This window comes from Diabrotica undecimpunctata, chromosome 3 (assembly GCF_040954645.1).
Source record: "Diabrotica undecimpunctata isolate CICGRU chromosome 3, icDiaUnde3, whole genome shotgun sequence".
Lineage (NCBI taxonomy): Eukaryota > Metazoa > Arthropoda > Insecta > Coleoptera > Chrysomelidae > Diabrotica > Diabrotica undecimpunctata.
Window position 1 is genome coordinate 98,108,332 of NC_092805.1, and position 20,825 is coordinate 98,129,156.

The 20,825-nt window shown below is 32.5% G+C and overlaps 1 protein-coding gene across 50 annotated transcripts in view; it reads right to left on the minus strand.

Moving 5' to 3' along the window:
• Positions 1–20,825, minus strand: part of lola (longitudinals lacking) — a 604,955-nt gene that overhangs the window by 574,338 nt on the left and 9,792 nt on the right. For 46 of the 50 annotated variants that reach the window (XM_072526383.1, XM_072526365.1, XM_072526380.1 and 43 more), the window contains exon 4: positions 16,762–16,851. In XM_072526383.1, coding sequence (XP_072382484.1) covers positions 16,762–16,851 — 90 coding nt within the window. Of the gene's footprint in view, positions 1–11,849; positions 12,193–12,534; positions 14,033–16,761; positions 16,852–20,825 lie in introns of those variants that run through there. The other 4 variants (XR_011950345.1, XM_072526344.1, XM_072526347.1 and 1 more) reach the window with 4 other exon arrangements.

The window sequence follows — 20,825 nt, forward strand, 5'->3', positions numbered from 1 at the left end:
AACAATAACCATTAACCATTATTTAAAATTAAATTTGACGATTTTTTTTTCTATACTATAATTTTTTTCAAAGTTACTATATTTTTACGGCACTTGCACAATAATCCCACTCTCCAGAGTGGTTAACACTGTGCTAAACCTTCCTCCTTTGCATATGTGTATCGCTCTAGGCAGTGCCTTAAGTTTAGCTAAGGCTCTTTAGCTAAGGCTCAGGATCTAAGAACAGACGTCCTTACTGGGTATCTGAGATTTTAAGAGTTGCAACATAATAATACATGAAGATACCCATAGATAGATATCATGCCTGGAAAACAAGATTTGAAACACAAACCAAAACAGTTTGTATTTCTTTGTTCACGTACTAGCAGAATTTTATGCTTTTATGAAGCATTCCTGGGAAAATAGATTGCTGTTAACGAGTCCAGAAGATTATGAGTGTCAGCCCTGTTTAGTGCTCTAATATTTTCTCCATAACCACTTTATTAACGTCTTCATCTTCCAATCAAAAATAAAAATATACTACGTACAGTTCATATTAATGATCATTTGCAAATGAACGAAATAAACTAAATTTACTAACTATGTAGTAACTTATTTCATTCAAGTGACACATTTGTCATGAGTGTTTTGAGTAGTAATCATGTCTAGGTCAACTAATGAGATTGTCAACAGATATGAGATTACAATATATTGAGAGTTCTAGATCAGGGCTTTCCAAACTGTGCTTCGCGACGCCCTGGGGCGTCGCTGCGATGTCCCCAGGGACGTCGCGTGTCACAGCGATGATAAAATATATGTAAAATATATGAAACTCGGATAATTATCCGGACATTAGTAACACTGAAGTCGAGTGAGCGCCGGGCGCATTATATTTCCCCGGTCGAGTCCCCTCCCTGTGTTCCCTACTGTCGCGCGTGTTATACCATTTAGTCAAGCTTTTGTTTTGTTTTATTACGTACGTGGGGTTTTTTGCTATCAACAATGGATAGTTATATTCAAAAGAATAGAAAACTAAGGGAAGAATCAGGCGAGAGCAGTGATGTTATTTTAAGTAAAACGAAATATAGGAAATATAACGTATACGTATAAAGTTTGTTTAGCAGTAAATGGTTGACTTCAATTAGTATAATATACCGACTATAAACATCCTGGGTTAACCGATGATAGTATAAAAGGCCCGGTTTCGGGTAACAATGGTTTACCTGAGGTACAAGGTCTTAACAACGGGCCAAGTCAGATAAATTTAATAATATTTACGACCGCACTAATTGAAGTCAACCATTTTCTGCTAAACAAACTTTACCTGTATAAGGTTAACTAACGGTATACCTGTGTTACTAAAGGGAATGTAGAATTTCCATAATGTGTTATTTGTCACAAAGTGTTGGCGGCTGAAAGTAAGCTTCCTAATAAACTAAAGTGGCATTTGAAATTAACTCAGTCATTTACAAAGTAAGCCAAGAGGTTTTTTTTTGTAAGAAAATTGCGATAGCTAAAACATCAGACCACGGCTTTGGTTTCAAGAGCATTATTTCCTACCAAAGCATTGCTCGCCTCTTACATACGATCGCTGAGGAACTGATATTACCTGCAGCGGTTGATATGGTAACAGTGACGATTGGAGAATCGCCAGCTAAAGAAATAAAAAATATACATCTTTCAAACAAAACGGTTAGTCCCCGTATTCACGACATATCAGAAAATATTAATGAGCAAATTATGGGGAAAGTTTTAGGTTTATTTGCCATTCAACTATACGAGGCGACTGATAGTAATGATAATGCTTAATTGATATGTTATGTACGGTAGATACAAGAAACAAATATATATGAAGATTTGTTATTTTGCAGAAAAATGTGAAAGTTGTAAAGCTACTGATTTATTCCAGATTTTAAAACATTAGCTGAGATAACTGTGTAGATGTGCGTACGGATGTTGAACGAGCAATGTCTGGACAGTATGGAGGACTAAAAGCTCTCATCAAAACCAAAGCTCCAAGTGTAAAATGGACACATTGTGACACACATAGAGAGGCCTTAGCAGCAAGGAACGTTACACCTGAATTAAGTGTTGTGATGGATAGCATTATTAAAGTGGTGAACTACATTAAAACACGACCCGTGAAATCAAGACTTCCATAAATTTTGTGAAGAAATGGGCCCAGCACACCTCTTTAATTTATTATTGCAAGTCTAAAATTAGCATACCTCTGTGGTATATCATATTTAACAAATTAAATGATCTTAATTATCTTAGTCTTTGCGGCGAAACAATACTCATATCCTGCAATTGGCAGATAAAATTACTGGGTTTCAGAAGAAGTTGCTCTTATAGAAGAGAAAATGGGAATATCAAGAAATTGACTGTTTCCCTGCTTTACAAGGTATTCTACCAGAAAAATTGATAGAAATCCTTGATCTCTCTTTAAAAAATATGTTGACACAACACGTTATCGTTGAGCGAACACTGAGAAATATTTTCCCGGAAGATATGGAGCCATATGACTGGGTCAGAAAGCCTTTCCTGTCATCCACGCCATCGACACTTTCAACAGAGGAAGAAGAACAACTCACAGAATTGTCCTGTGATTCCAGCCTAAAGCTTCAATACGACAAGGACAAACTGTTTGAATTTTGGAGCTCACTTTCTCATGAATACGGGCTTTTCTGCAGTTGCAGTAAATAAAAACAAATACAGGTCAAATATAAACTTAAAAAAAGAAATGAGAGTGGCAATTTCCAAACTGTGGCTACGGTTTCACAAGCTGTGCTCAAAGTGTTATTGGGGGTTGGGTTGAGGGGGCGTCGCAAAAAAATAGCAATGTCCCAAGGGCGTCACAGTACGAACATGTTTGGGAAATCCTGTTCTAGATTGTGAATTTACGAAAAATAAATCTATGTTAACTAGATCAGTACAATCAAGTTAAAATCACAAATAGTGAATTAACCTAAGAAATGGTTTATAGATTAAAAAGAAAAACTAAAATAATTATGAACATCTAAAGATTACAGTATCTACTTAACTCTGCACTGCATCGTGTTAACACACTGCAAATTTACATTTTACATAGCAGATAAAGATGAATCAGCGTGTGCATTACGTTGTTCTCTCAGAATACAGTAATAATGAGCGTCGAGTAAACCATCATAGATGGTATTGGTAATCTCCAAGGGCAAAAGTATATTTTATAATTAATTTATCGTCTTCTTCTGCCTTCATTTATCCATTGTTGGACATAGGCCTCCTCCAATTGCTTCCCACGCTTCCTTTTGTTTCTCGAGGTCTCCAGAATGTCACTTTATGAGACCATCTGTTGGTGTCTTGTCTATGTGCTACCCATTGCCATCTCAATGTCTCTATTTTTTCCATGATGTCGGTTACTTTAGTTCTTCAACGTATTTCGGTGTTAGGAATTTTGTCTCTGAGGCTTATATTTAACATGGCCCTCTCCATGGCCTGTTGAGTTACTCTTAATTGTTCTGCCATTTTTCTTGTTATTGTCATAGTTTCCAATCCATAAGTTGCAACTAGTAGAAAGTTTTTCGTTGTAAGTGTATTGGGATTTTTCTGTCTTTTAAAATGAAGCTCAACTTACCAAAAGCAGCCCATGACAATTGTGTCCTTTTAATTAAAAAGATCTTTTAATAAAAATCTATTTATAATGTAATCAAAAATAGATGTTTTTCTATTTTTAGACGTTATATGAAAAGCTACTGGAATTTAGAGGAAATCAATATTGAAAATCCTACAACTAGAATGTCCTTGTGAATATTTTAATTTATTCTTCCCAGATAGCCTTGTACACAAAATTATAGAGTCAAATTTATGTCGATTTACTTCGATAGTTAACTATTGAGAAACTTTCTTTTTCATCGAGTTAACAAGCAACAAACAAATAGCTTTTCGCGCTTGCAGAATTAAAAACAAAAACCGGGCAAGTATTGTGTACGTGTATTATGCGTGATTTTTTTGCGAGGCTCACATACTCGCAGGCTCACATACTCGCCCGTTTTGAGTTTTTAATTTTGCTAGCGCGAAAAGCTATTTGATTATTGCTTGTTAACTCAATGAAAAAGAAAGTTCCCTCAATTTTTTTCAATAGTAAATATAACTGAAAATATAAACTTTTTATGTATGTATAATTATAGGCTCGCTTAGGCAATAAGTCTCTTCAAGTGTCTCCTTCTTTTGCGGAAATTTTGGGGGAATAGAGCAACGTGAGCAAAAGTAGCGGGGGAGAGCTGAAAATGGCTTTTTTTTTAGCAGAGTCGAAAACCAAACACGTCTAGCGAAGGAAGCACCTCCGCTGTCACCAAATATAGGAAAGGAACGGTTCTTAAGATTTGCGTTTTTGGCATGCAGCTTATTCTATTTTGCGATATTTTATGTGACTCGATTTACGACTGGGATGTCGTAATACTCATCAGGAAGCTCGTTACCAGTCAAGTGTAGAAGTTTGGCTGAAGGGAATGGAACTTTCGTAATGGGATCCCTGGGGAGTATGTGCCCTAGGCGATAGCAAGGGTTTTGAGGGTTAGTTTATCACTGTTGTTAACGCTATTTATCTCTCTTGCTGAGAGAATGGATTCTACTCACAATACTGTGTATGTTGGCAAATGGATGAATTAGTGTCAACCGATAGTTTTCTGCATTTCCACAAGATTTCTTTATGTGGCCAAGATGTTTTTGGTCTGTCCTTTGTTAACTGACGCATTTACATATGATAGAATAGTTTTCAACTAACCACCCTTCCATGCATGCAGAAAGGTAACCTTGCCTAATGCAACAGCATATTGGCAAGAAGAAATTGGCATTGAGAACATAAAAAAAAAGGATACAACAAGTAGAAAAATATCAGTACTTGGGAACTTTATTATTAATTATATTATTATATAATACATAATATAACACTATATGGAGCTAAGACTTGTGACATTAAAAAAAATGCAACTTAAAAAGAATCAAGGCTCTCGAAAATCTGGTTATACCGCAGAGTATTAAAAATATGGACTGAAAAAATTATAAATAAAGAAGTACTGCAGAGGTTTGATAACCCTCTTCAGTACTTCTGCAGTGGTTTAGTGGTAACCACCACTAAACAAAAAAGAAAACTAGAATACCTAGGCCACGTGATGAGAGGACCAAAATATGAAATTTTGAAACTTCTAATATAAGGAAAAATTTAAGAAAAATCTGTTGGCCGAAAGCTTATTGAATGAAGAATCTACGTGATTGGTATCAATGCAGATTGATTTGATTTGTTTAGAGCATCAAGATCAAAAATAAAAACAGCCACTATAATTGTCAACTGCCATATGTAGACTTCACTCTAAGAATGAAAGGGCTACGAAAAATACAGAAAGAGGAACTAGTGCAGTTTGTTGGTACTTCCGATGGTGTGAAAATAAGTTCCTTAGTCTGGAAAAATTAAAAAATGTCGCGTTTTTATCAACTTTCCTAAATTCCTAAAACTACAACCAAGAATACAAGAGAAAAGAAGTAGTCCATATCCTCCTCGATGTGTTGTGACAGACATATGAAACGGAATAAAATTATTCCAAGGAGTAAAAAATAGTATTTTGTATTTTATCATTTACTGAATATAAATAAGCGTTGCTAATAGTTTCAAATAATAATTTACAAAAATTCAGCTGAACAGAAAACTGGTATTATGCCTTTAGTCGCAGACTAAGTTTCGAGCACAACTGACAAAGTATTATGCAGAACAGCTGGCAGATTCGTAAAGAGGGGACGAACTTCAGCAAGTGAAATTTAGGATGGGGCATTACAACTAAAGACAAAGAGTGACACGTGTTTTACGAAAAATATGCAGTAGCACTTTGCTTAATTAAGACGAACTGTTTCAAAAATTTTTTTTCCCACAAAATAAGAAATATCTAGTCTATAAACTTTTTTGCAACGAACTATAAAAAATCATGCAATGAAGGGTTAACCCTACAAACCATGACCAAGAATATTATGAAGGATTTGCTTACTAAGCCTAATGTGAGTAATAAATACAATACTACACAAGAATCCCTAGATATAGGACCTGACAACGCTAACTCGAAAAAATACTGAACGAATTGATGTAAGAGTATCTCAATAAAAAACACTATTATGTATGCTTATGTTTAAAGGCGCGTACTGACTTGAGCAAATTTATTCGAACGAAAGCTGTGTGCGCAAAAATGCTCAGGTGTGTACGAGTGAGCATATAAAGTTAATCCGCACAAATGCTATCCCTTAGTAGTCGATTTCTGCACGATATCAAATATTTACGCGATAATTTGCTCAGTTTGGAGGGTGAATGTACGGATTTTTACAGATTAACTTTAGTAAAAAAATTTATCCCGCTTATTATGAATTACTATAGTATATTTGAAGAATAAGCTGGAGTAAATTCTCAGAATACTAATCTTCGCACCTCGAAATACATAGGCGTGCACATCTTCTAACTAAAACGTAATCTTAAAAGAAAAGTTTGCCTTAAATTTATTTGGATATTTAGAACAAAGTAATCCAATCCAATACTGGTTTAAAATAAAAAGATATACATAAAAAGAATAAAAATTCTATTATTTGTGAAACATACAGTTAATATAAAATAATAAAATACAATAAATTATACTGAAACGTAAAATACATACAGAAAAACTGTAAATTTTTATATATTCCTATTAATAAATAATAATATTCTTAATACTAATAATATTGGAAATAAGAATGAAAATTATATTAGCAATAAAAAATAAATAAAAAATAAACAATGAAGTTGTCGGCAATTAGTTCAAATGTAAAATAAACTTCTGAGCTACAGTTTAAAGTTAAGCTTCCTCATATTCTGTTTCAGACGAAGTGTTATCCGATCCGGGATGAATTATTATAGGTTCTATACTGCTATCTATTATATGATCAAGCTTCCACATATTTTTCTCAATATCCATAACGTGATTAATACATTTTTGCCAATGTTCAGTCGTTACTTCGGATATTGATTTATGAAAAAGAATAGTAACATCTGACAATTTAAAAGTTGTATTATTTCGAGCAACATTACTTTTAACTTCGGCCCATACTAATTCAATCGGATTTAGCTCGCAATGATACGGTGGTAGGCGAAGTATTTCAATTCCTCGTTTTTTGGCTATTTCCTCAATGACATATTTTTTATAATTTTGTTTATTAATTTTAGCAAGCTCTAATAATTCTGCTTTTGTCATTGTATCGTCAAAGATTAAATTCTTAGAAGTTAACCACATTGCAATTTCATCTTTCCTCCATTGAGTAGTTGGTAAACGTTCAACTAATCTAGAGTGGTAACTTGCATTGTCCATCACAATAACTGAATTTTTAGGTATGAATTCAATCATCTGTTCGAAATATTCTTCAAACACGTCTCCGTTCATCTCTTCGTGATAATCACAGGTCTTTTTTGATTCAAACAAAAGTAAACCCTCCTTAAGAAATCCATTCATACTACCTATATGGGTAACAATTAATCGTCGACCTTTACCTGTTGGTTCCTTGAAACCAGGTGAATATCCTTCCAGAAATGCTTGTCGACATGTTTTTATAGTTTTGTCTTTCCAAACTCTCCCTACAGTATGATCTTCATTAACCCACGTTTCATCTAAATAATAAATGTTCTTATTTTCTGTCCTCATTTTTTTTATTTTTCTGAGGTAGTCTCGTCTCCAACACACAATTTCTTCGGAATCGATAAGCATTGACTGTCTGCCCACTTTTTCATACTTAAAGTTTAACTCATGCAAAACTTTCCAAAGTTGGTCTCTACTTATTGTGGGTAAATCGGGATCGTCGGTAATGGCTTGTAAAACTTTATCTAAAGTTGGTATTTGTTTGTTAAAAAAAAATGAGTGGACCATTCTACGAATTGCATTTTTGAAGAATTCATCCACATTCACTTTCGACAATTTTGGTCTTCCTGGTCTCGGTTTGGGTGGCGTTATACCAGCTGATTTTTCCTCTTTTAAAATGTTATATACAGTTGATTTTGAATATCCCATTACTTTAGACGAAATTTCAACTATACTATCAACAGTATTGGAAGGATTGTGTTGCTTAAAATAATTGTAGACGTTAAGGATAACACTCTTTTCGTTAAGTGATAAATGATTCAACTTTAATTTTTTAACTGGTGTATAATCACACGTTAATTCCATATTCTATAAACTCACTATTCACTCTTGCAAAAAACAACTGTGTCAGATCTCTTCACTCGCTTATAATCGACTAAACAAAAATTTTCTGATATTAATGAATGACTATTTAAAGACCATTAACCATTTTATTAATCATTGGTTTTCCAAACAAAATCGAAATTTATACTATTTAAGATAGCGTTCACATTTATCAGAAACCATCTTTCGCTAATCGACTTTTTCTATCTAATCTATCAAAAGACCATTAACTAAATACCTGTGTATTTTAAGAGTTTCTTTATTTCTTGTTATTTAATGGGTCATTATCATAACGACAAAAATAACCATAAATAACGTTACTAAAATAAACAGATTTATATAAATATAATATGCTTTGAAAATGGTTTAAATATCTAACAAACCGAAACAAATAATGTAATACCCTTAAAGTACGTCTGTGACCAGCTGAAAAAACCCTAGCCTACACAGTTCTAACAATAGCAGGTATTTAAATTTTACGATAGTCCATGTGACATGGAAAAATTTCTATCTAAATAGTCAAACCCAACGTAAAATAAGCTAAAATATTGACGTTGTACGAAAAGCACACGTACTAAAATATGCTTAACAATTTAGTTTTTTTTTCTGAGAATTTACTCCAGCTTATTCTTCAAATATACTATATATAGCTGCACTTACTATTATGATCTTTTTTCTTGTTGACATCTTGTATAAAACTAAACTTCTTGTAAGAGTTAATTTGCTTAAGTCAGTACAAGGTTTATACTAGACCCAAAACATTACGCAAAATTTGTCTCAGTGGAATACAGAAAGAACTTATATCAGCTACAGATAGGTGAAGCGAAAGCACAATAAAAGAAAATTATACTGATAAGGAATGGGTGACAACTGAAAATAAACTAAAGTAAAAAAAAAACATTTTCACTGAAATACACGAAACTGATTGATCGATAAAGGAAATACAGGAATTTACTTTTACTGTAAATTTTATTTTTAAGAGGATGTATCTAATAAATTAACCTTTCAACGAAGAATGACGTATTCTTAGAGGTGTCCGTTAGTCATTGGAAAAACGGATCTTTTTTTTTAAGATTGGATCAGCGCAGAGCTTCAGACTGTTTTCAGTATTTTATAAAATATAATTTTTAAATATCATTTTGATAGTAAATTTAATAATTATTGTATAAAATAAATATTGTTTAAAAATAATTGGATTTACATGAAATTATTTTAAAAACGAGAATTATTATAAAAATTTAAACAGATGATTTAATACTGTTAGTAATCGGATGACATTTATTAAATTTTGACAATCGTTACGAATCGAATCTTTTAGTGACAAGATATTCTTTAATTTTTTACTTCTCATTTAATATCTAGATTTTGTTGTAGTAAACCTGCTTAAAGTAAATATATGACTAGAAACGAATTGATCGAGAGTAGTGAATCGATGTCAAGAACGGCTATTTGACGCTGCCCTTGACGACACCACAGAATAATAAAACAATCAGAATGCCCACTCTGCTTGTCAAGATAAGTAAATGGAAGTAAGTGTTCTATAAACGGAACCAGTGCTATTTAGTGAAATTTTATCTGGTGTGCATAGAAAAATGAACCCGGTTTAATTCATTTACGACAACCTTAGACATAATATGCAATATTTTATGTCGTACTTTTAGTTGAAGAATAAAAATATTTTAAATTTACAAAATTATTAATCTCTAAAAATATAAATTATGGTTGTCGTAGCTTGGTCACAAATTTCGCTATCGGAGTCTGTTTCCGTTTAAAATATGGCGATCGCGTGCTGACACACTTCAAAGGCGGCATCTAAGAGTGGGCATTGTGATTATTATTTATTCTATAACACCATCTTGAGACACTAATTCCGTGACGCTTGCCTCAGTCACTGTAGAGAAAAAAAGGTAACAGTGTAGAAGTTTCGCTTCAAATAGAAAGTTTCACTCATGGTTATGGATAAGCCATCGAGAAAGTTGTCGTTGTTTATGACAATGCCTTTTGACAACTCTCATATTGCCAATTATTAAATGTATACAATTAAGAAAATGTCTGCTTGCTTCTATAGTAGACTAAGGATTTTTCAATACATCGTATAAGTATTCTGGAATTTTTTTTTGTATAATGAGGTTATTAGAAACTTATTGCGGTAAATAACAAAACAGCGGAAAATAATTTCGTTATGAAACTAAAAACGAACTTTGCCAAGAACATCAATGACACAGCAGAAGCAGCACATATTTGTCACTAATTTAACAATATTTTTATAGATTTGGTTTGTCTTCGTTTATTTTGTTTAATGCAACTTTGAACTGCAATATCCAAACATTTAAACCCATAAACACTAATTTAAACGAAGTTTACTTACACCAAATAAAATACCAATAGGATTTAAACAGAAATTGTTGACAATCACTAAAATACTGCAGCTGCTAGTTATATAAACTAGAATCGCAAGACAAATATAAAAGAGAATAAAGAACCTGAGAATGAACATAGAAAAAGATCCATGTATAGAACTAAAATTTAATAAGAAAAATTAAGTATAGTACAAAAAGTAACCGGTAAGCAGACAGAATATAATTTAGAAGATGAAGAAGAAATGAACAACACCTCGGAATGTTGCACTCCTTTAAGTAAATGCCACAAAATCAATATTTTATTTCATACTTTCCTACGCATGATCATAAATGCGCATGCGCAAAGTTTATACTGTTATTTGACCCCTTAAATGCTTCAATTGTGTAAAATTTTAATAAAAAAAAAAATTAAAAAAAGGTAAAAATTTAGGTATTTTCCCTAAAACATAAAAGTTTATTAAAAAATTTACCAGCCAAAGAGTATGTGTATCTCCCCATATTAATTAACTGGATACTTACCGTATAAGGCCTCTCATTACAGGATCTTTTCAGGAACGCCAGAGAAAATAAATGCTTCGTGAAAATCTTTGGTATATATTTCTTTGACTTCTGTTACAATGGAAGGTCCATGTTATAGGAACCTTTTTAACTATTTTATATACTAAGAACCAGTTAAAATTACCAATTCCGAAATTTATATTGGAAATTTTCATTTAAGAAAAGGTCATTCAAACTGATTGAACTTAAAACAAATGGCACACCACACTGACTAGATAATATAACTATATTTGGTCACTTACACTTAAATAATTTAAAAAATCTTAGTGACCATTATTCCCTATCTTTAGAAAATTTTGAAATTTCATTTAAAGCTATTTACAATTCTTAACTTTAAAGGGACTAGAGTTCAGAGACCTCTCGCAAATGTAGCATCTGACCTCCCCGAAATAATTTCATGAAATATGAAATGATATAATAAAAACAAAAATGTGGCATTTGTTCTCCCTGAAATTTAATGAAAAATGAAATATGCTCAACTAAGCTACCACACATAGAACATTGCTACCCATAGGTTTTGGGTTGATGCAAATGACTTAAATTTTTTTCGCAGATGTATTTCCTGATTACTCACATTGTATACACTCATATCAACTCTTTAGATCAAATATATAAATGAAGGACAATTGCAGAGTCCAAAAAATGAGAAATTGAGAATTTACATCAAACGAAATGGAAAAATGTATACAAGAAAATGGGAAAGATGAATACGGGTATCAACAAATTCCAATTGTTTTGAAGAATCTAACATGATTACAATTTTGGAAGTTTGGGAAGTAGAGGCATACATTTACGAGAGTGATCTCAGGATACTGTTCTGGTTCTATATACTGTGATACTGTTGCTGAACTTTGGTAGCATTGTATGTTTGTTTTCAAAATGTCTTTTCAAATTAGATTGTTGATGAAATTTTCTGTCACAGAAAGAACATTGGAATCGTGCATCTTTTCCACATTCATAGACCATATGTCTGCGCATATTTCCACGATGTTTGTATATTTTCCCGCAGTTGTGGCAGGGAAAACCAGTAGCAGAGTCTGGATCGATATGCTGTAGGATCCAATTTCCGCCTGTAAAATAATTCTGCTGTATTTAGCGATTTCAATGTCTATTCCATGTTTACTGGTGATTTTGGAGCAACAATCATTCACTTTTGATCTAGCTTCAAACTGTGAAAAAAGTGATCAAGAAAGAATTTCTCATTTTTATAAGAATCAAAAATCTTTAACTAGCATATGATCACTTTATTCACCTAGTGGAACCTGAATGAAAGTTTAAAGCATTAATCTGCTATTCTGCTTTTTTGTGCATGTCGACTTTGTGTGTCGATATATAAGCAAATGAATTAACCATTAAAAAAGCAGCATAACAAGTGGTAAGGCAGAGAGGTAAACTTAAATAAAAATCGGGAAGTTTAACAAAACCAATATATTAACGACTTTGTTATAAAAAAACTTTAAGTCTTCTTTGGCCACGGGAATGGAACAGGTTAGTCTGTAACAACGGAGAAAAACGTTTTGTTAAAAATTTGTATAATTTTCGGCATATCCTAAATTTCTTCAGATCAGTCGATTAAAAAGTTTATTAATGTCATGTTTACATTGTTCTTGTGGTTTATAACTTATCTGTATTTCTTCCTGATGTTTCACCTGCAACTTTTGTGAAGACATCAAAGGTAGTGTGGTAACAGTCTTTACTAAATGAGAAGAAGACAGTTATAGTCTATTCATGAATATACGAATGTTTTATATCAAAACAATATACGAAAACAACAGTGATATATTCATGGAATAGACTTTATCAACAGTCTTTTACGTGGAGACAGTTACATGTAGCACGTCTTTGATATCTTTCGCAGTTGAAGGCAAAATTCAAAAAAGAAGTAGATCTATTATAAAACCCAAAAAGAATTTACCATCACAAAACACCAGCGGCGAAGGCCTGCGTTCCTTGGAATCATTTAAGGCATACGTGGGAATAATTTAACATAATGTGTGGTTTTATCGAAAAATTCTGTACATAATTTTGAATAATGTCATGTCATAAAGTGATAAATATTTATCGAATACTTTTAAATGAAAATACTGAAGATTAATTATATGCTATGATCAGAAGAAATTGATACTTCGTGCCTTAGATATGCATTTACCTTTATGTTTTGCTTTTTAAAGACGAAATGTTCGCTGTGCAATGTAAAATGAAAAAAATGTCCTCGTTTTGCTTGCATAAGACTATTAAAAAGAAGTAGTTTTTAATAGCCGATGGACAAAACCGGCAGATAATATTAGCAAATTGCACAGTAATGAGGCTTCAAAACCTTAAGGAACAAAATCTTTAAATAGCTGTTTAATATAATCGGATTTTTATACTTACATGAAAAGGTTGCTGTCGCCAATCCTTGGAATAGTTGATGAAAGAAAAAGAATAAAAATGAAGGTGAAAATGAAGATGATACATGAAATGAACCAGGCGAGATGTGATAAAATTTTGGATTTGGAAATATGATATGGATATTAGGAAATAATAATAGCAAGGTGATAGCAAAATTCACCTTAAAAAAGTAACTTCCTGAGGGGAAGTTACTTAACCCACCTCCACCCAGTCCGAGTATTTCTTGACGAGAAATATTCGGCCTACTTACTAAAATATACTGCGGGATCAAGAGAAATCATGATCCGTGTATATGACTTAAATCTTGATTTGGTTCTATAGGTTGAACCAGACCATGATTTATGTCATGTCCAAAATTTTTCTGATGTACTCTTAAAATATCTCTACGAGAAAATTTCTTTAAGCAAATGGAACAAGTAAATTGTTTAGCGACTCCACATTCATATCTTAGATGTCTTTCTAATGTATATGACACTGAATAACTTCGCCAACAACGTGAATACTTGTATGGTAATGGGTCTGTAAAGAAAAATTAACATTCATACTAAGAACCAAAAACAGAAGGCTGTTTTTCCATCCCGATTTTTTGCAGAGTCGCTGTCAAACACATTAAGAAAGTATAATATGCTCAGCAGGATATACATACACAAAACCAGGATAGTTTAACATCTACTGTTGGCCCTCTACTCAAAAAGCACATCCATACCAGCAGACCCAATTATTTATAAGCTTCACATTGATGGCAAGTTAACAGGCATAATTCCTGTGTATAAAATCATTTAATATACACATTGATCACATGTATAAATTATTTATATGCACTTTAATAAAATTTAATTTGTAGCGAAGAAACTGTTAAAATGTCCAAGGTGTCCACATTAGTAAAGAAATGTGTGTTCACACTTCTTTACTGAGCATCAGGAAGCCATAAAACACGTTCCTCACTATAAAGCAAATGTTTATAGAGTTTTATTTCCTCTTCTAGTTCCTGTAGAAAACTTGATACGCAAAAAATATTGCACATCTAGTTTGTAGAAAACTTTATATGCAAAAAATATTGCACATAATTTGATAAATGCTTTAGTACTGTATGCAAAAATATGCATCAGTACAGTTAAATGGAAACAATATTAGAACATTAAAACATTGCAGCCTAAAATTAGGCTGTTAAAAATATTACCTCACTGTGTATTGTTATCAATCCACAGCTACATTGATTAAAAAAAAAAACATGTTCACTTGTATCCACGAATTGGAAGCTGTAGGAGTTGCAAATTAGTAAGCAACCGTCTCATGAAGAAGGAATGTGATTGAAGAAATTTTAAAGCGATGTATGCTTTAAACATTGGAGCAAAGCTGTAAATTAAAAGGATTAGTTATAAAACAGAATTAACTAAGCCAACATTTCCTGCAAATAAAAGTAATTTTGCAACCAATGCTTTCTTGGTCAATGTCTGTTGAAATGTTTTTATGGTTTTTACCTCACTGTACTTTTATTATATAGAAGTACAGCTACAGAAAAAAAAACTGAAAAATAAAAGATTAATGAACACAAAATGTAAAAAAATCCAAAAATGAAACATGTATGCAATTTTTTGCAAGCATGCCAGAAGCATCGTTGAATCAGAAACTTGTTGCATCTTGTTAAATGCAACTTGTTAGATGCATCTTGTCAAGTTAAATGCATCTTGTTAAATGCATTTTGTTAAATGCATCTTGCAATCCATAATGCACTGAGCTGATAACAAATTTCACAAATGTGAAATTTATTTTTTGCTGTCATCTTATTGGGGGATATATTACATAAAAATATATGTAATATAAATAAAAAAATGTGCTTCATTACATGAAATCATGTAACATCATGTAAATGTATAATTTATACAACAATTGTTGCAAAATTAAATTGCATAAACTTCTAAATCTGTTAAATTTAACACATTTAGACAAAAATTGATTAAATGTGCAGTAAGACTAAAATTAGCCCTACTGAAAAATACAAAATAAAAAAATGTACAAATATACAATAAAAGCATGCATTATACAATGTTAGACCAAAAGTAAAGAATACAAATGAGATAGAAGGCCAACATTATAATTACAAGACAAGTACAAACCATACTCCACAATTAAAAAGTAATTTAGAAAGGCCAAAGCAGGCGTCAAATAGTAGAATATGGTTTGTGCAGGCCCAAACAAAGTTACAATACCCAACAAAAACAAGCACTGGCTCGTTGTATGGCAAAATATATTTGGAGGAAACAAAAAATAATTTAAGAAAAAAAAAACGTAACAAGTGGGAGAATAAATTAAAACACCGAGACCTCAGTCTCTGTTAAGAAACCAAAGTGCTTTCCAACACATCATCAAATTAATTACAATAAAAATCAACTTATCAAGAATGTCATGTATTAAAGTCAAATTAATCTATGTAAGTAATAGAAAAAAATGATTCTAATACTGACAAATCTTCAGTGCTTAAAAAAAAGGTAAATGAATAGGAATCTGGAAACAGTTTGGTTTCTACTCCATTCTCCCCCTTCTTACCTTTTGGATGTCTTCATTAGGTCCCAAAAACCGAAATGTTTGAAGTATTAAATAAACAAAGCGCTTTGCAGTATAAACGCTAGATTTAGCTTAAAAATTTTATAATCTACACGTACATCTAACGGCTGATAAGTGTTAAAAAAAAGCGTTTTACGGTATAAACGCCTTACAAAAGTTTTAGAAGAAAACTAAAGAAAACTAATAATTAAAAATTAATTCATTTATAGTAGGGTATCCTCTATGCCACTTCTCAATCAATTTAAATTTAAAATTCAAAATACTAGTGGTTTTGGGTTGACCTGTAGGGCTGGCTGGTACCTCCAAAATGAAAAATTGATGAAGGAGTGCTGTCAATCTTGAGGGAGGGAGAAAGGTGATGGGTAAAACCAAAAATAACTACCACTACATCTAGTAAAATAAAAAGCTAAGTGTTAAGCAACAGGAGAAACCAAGGACTACCCGTTAGGTAAAATAAAAATAAAATGTTAAACCAGAGACTGGAAGTCAGGGTGTTAAATTTTGCCATACCACTTGCAAGTGAATGAAGCTTGTCTACTGTAAAGAACTTAGCCAACTACCATTGTAGTTTTTAAGTACTATCAGGTCCCATTTGACCAAAGGAGTGGTTGAAGTATACACTCCTTAACAAGTCAGTTGCAGAACAGTAGACAAGCCTTTACAATTGAAAACAAAAATCTTACCTTGTGAGTCTCGATGTGCACCTACGGCCTCTTGCGCGGCCAGAAATACTTCATCTTGACTTTGGTTACCCATATGCCAACCTCCAAAACCTGGAAAGAAAAGTTTAACTAATAAATAAAACAACACTTTTTAATTTCCACAAAATTAGTCACTTTAACAATGATCCGGATGTCTAATTGTTGTCAGTACTAAAATTTCTAATTTTAACTTTTTTGTCATGAACATTTCACAATTATGGGATAATTTTGTCAATATAGAAGTAATTTCATGGAGTCGTGAATTGAAGAATATAATCAGTTCAGTCGTCGTCAGAGATTTTATCTCAAAATATGAGACAAACAAGGTGAATTTTGCTGATGTCAATTTTGGAACCCCAAAAAAGATCCACTCCTACCCCCGAGCTTCCCATTAAAACCGCCCTGCTTGGGAGCGGAAAACATGGATTTAACAAGTCGTAGAAGAAAAAAGTATTTAAACAAGAAATGTGTACGAGATAATCATTTTTCCTGTAGATTGAACCTCTCAGAAACAACGCTTGTACCGACCGGCGATTCTGAATGTTCCTGAATGTTTCTGAATGCGCGAGAAATCAAGTTTTTACATAAAATTATAGCAACTCACTGGTAAAAATGCGATCTTTTGATTTGAGTGTCACTATCGACAAAAATCAAAATGCGTTTTAAATGCGATGAGTGCGCCGCTCTCTTCTGCAATTTTTGCAGTTCGCGGAAGTAAGTAAAGTTTTATAAATGTGTTAAATGTGCGATTTTTGCGGTTGTGAATGATTATCAGAGATCAATAAAATTTATCACTTCGATTGGCCGGTCGCTGAGCAATCTTAGAGCCTAATTTTTAATATGTATAACATGAAATTTCGTTTGTTGAGTTTTGCTAAAATATTTATTTGAAATATGCCTAAAAAATACCGGCCTTTCATATTAAAAACGATCTCACGTCACGGAAAATGCTTCCACGAAGACTCTAAAAGAAGCAGTTTTAGATAGTTTGTAATGTGAACGTTTAAAGTCAGCGTTTTTTAGGCAATATTACAAATACCCCAAATTCGTTGCCAAAACTCGAAATCAAAATTTCATGTTTTGAAGATTGAATGTAACAATGGAAATTCCAAGTAATCGTTCAACGGGTGATACATTTTATTGATTTCATGAGTTTAAAAAAACGGCATACATCGCGCAACGTAAAGCTTTATTAGAAACTGAATTAATTTGCGGCAAAATGGAAAAATTGCAGTTGAAAGCTGCACTCTCCACTTTTTAACGAATTTTGCCGATGGGAGTGGGCCAATTGTTTCCGAGAGAAGATTCCATTTCACATAAAAAGTGCTAATAAACATTTTTGTTCAAAATTATCTTAACTAAATCTCTCGTTTGAAACATTTATGGCCTACAGATTCTCGGTAATCCATGTTTTCTGCTTATCCCTACGTCCGCTCAGCAAAATTCAGCTTATTCCTACGATTTTTAGAGTTTCAGCGGCACTTTCGTCTCTGATGACTGAACTATATGAAAATTAGAAAATTTTAAAATTGTTCATCTTAAAAATATTGATATTGGGACGTGGTCATTAATAGTTTGGTAAAAGGCAATAAAAAACTCTTAGATGTGCAATTTATTTTTGCACATTCATTGGTTATCGACAAGAAAATTAAAACAGAAAATTAATAACTCAACTAGAGTACATTATAAGACATATTGAATGTATTAGTAAAAAAATATAGTTTAAGATTGAAAGATATATAGGGGAAAATCTAAAATATTAGACATTAGGGGATTCAGCATAAATTGCAACAAAACTATTCTCTTGTTAGACATGGTAGAGGATGTAACAAAAATTTATCATTTAATTAAACCACATATTCTGGGGTATAAAATTGTCTGATTAACTTCGCTTATTACGTGTCCAATGTGCACAAAAAAAAACACTTTTACATGTGTTCAAAATGCCTCATTATATTAGTACTCATTCATACAAAATACACTTCATGGATGACAAAACCTCAAAACCAAATTGTTAAGATTTGGAACTCTAGATGACCAATAAATAAGCACCTTACATTTATGTCTGTCTTGATGGCCCCGTGGTAGGAGTGTTTGTGATTTATCAGACATGGTCTCATAAACATGTCAATTTAGTAAAGTAATTAGTAAGTGTTTCTACTGTTTTCACAAGCAGAGCAAAAGCATATTTAAGATGCGTTTCAGATACACCCACTACTTTGACTTATAAATTAGGAATACTCAGTTGAAAACAGATGTTAGTGATCTAGCTTAGCTCGGAAATACATGTACTGGCAATAACGATATTAAAAAAAGCAATTACCAGAATCGAAAGAAGTCTGAGCAAAAAACAAGAACTGCAGAAGTAAACCTGTAAAACTGTAATTTACCTTACTACAACCAGTGAGATGCTTTTTGAATGGTGAAAAAACTCATAATCGGAAAGATTCGAGAATAGAAGAAAACTTCCTATCTTGCGTGGTTTGGACAAATGTCAAATTCGATACTTTTATTGAGATTTGATCTACAAACCAGGGAAGCTCCCGTTCATACATGTAAATTGAATGAATAACTCTGTTTGCAATCACTTGAAATTTTACTTGACAAATTGTTTTGTCCCTGTAACCCTCAGTCTAAAATAATCAGTGAGTCCCATCAAGCCATTTTAATACATATTTTCATCTATAACACGAAAAACTTAATTGGATATCTGTCTCTCGAACATAGAGAATTTGCAGACAATATAAAAATACAGAATTGTCTCTTAGAAAACAGGTTCATAGTATAGAATAAATAGGATTACCACCTAAGGAATTTACAACTCGCTATAACACGTGCTAGCTTGATTGGTGTCAGGTAATTGGTGTCATTGTGGTAATTTTATTATTTTTGATTTCATTTGAACTTTAAGAAAAGTCTAAACAAGCATTTCTACTTGCAATACACATTAATTTGTACAACAGTTTACAAATAAAATTGTTAAAGCATGAATGCTGTGAAAAATAAACTGCTCGAAGCTGTTAAGAGCTGTCAAAAGAAGAAAGATTTTGCTGAATAATTTGAATTGCCGATGAGTACTGTCACGCTAATAAAAAAATGAATCAGATAGGAAAAAAATTGACAGTCAAAATTTGTCCTGTAAAAGATGATGAATTGCAGAATCCCGGACTCAGCCAACCACTGTTAAAAGACAAAGCCGACATATATGGATGGTTCAAAAGAGAGAAGTTCAAAAGAGGACATGAACTTGTTTTTAAAAAACTTATAGAAATATCAGAATATGTATTTTAGGTGTAAATATAAAATTACCTTTGACAAGCGGATCAGATAAAAAAGGACATAAAAAAAAATGATTGGATGATGTTACCTGAAATCCATAAAAGAAACAAGGCTGGCTAGAAGGGGTATGCTACAAAATCCCTCGCACAACAGTGAGTATAAACAGACAAGAATGAAGACAAGAAAGCTAATGAAAAGGAAAAATGAGGAGTAACAGGAACAAATCAGGATATAGAAGAAAATTAGAAGAACGACCAAAACAATCCTTCCTTCAAAACTACAGCCTTTTTACTGATGACAAGGCCACTTCTATCCGAATATGCCAAATGGGGGCTTACTGTAGACATAAGCAAAACAGAATATTTAAAAATCAGAGGAAATACCACAGATCTGAGGCTTGAAAACGCAGTCATAAAAGCCTGCAACCAGTATAAATATCTAGGAAGCATCATATCAGCAGATGGCAGAGTTAAGATAGATGTACAAAACTGAATAACCCAAGGGAAAAAATGCATCCCAATACTGAATTCATTACTGTGGTCTAATAAAATAAAGATGCATACCAAACTTCGCGTATACAGAGCAATTGTAGAACCAATTGCCACATATGGTGCCGAATGCAAAGAATGAACGAGATAAAGTAGACGTTGTGGAAATGGATTATCTTAGAAGGTCATGTCGAGTATTGAGAATGGAAAGAATCAGGAATGAGGAAATACGAAACCGTACAGGAATTAGAGATACTCTTTCAGATAGAATACAAGGAA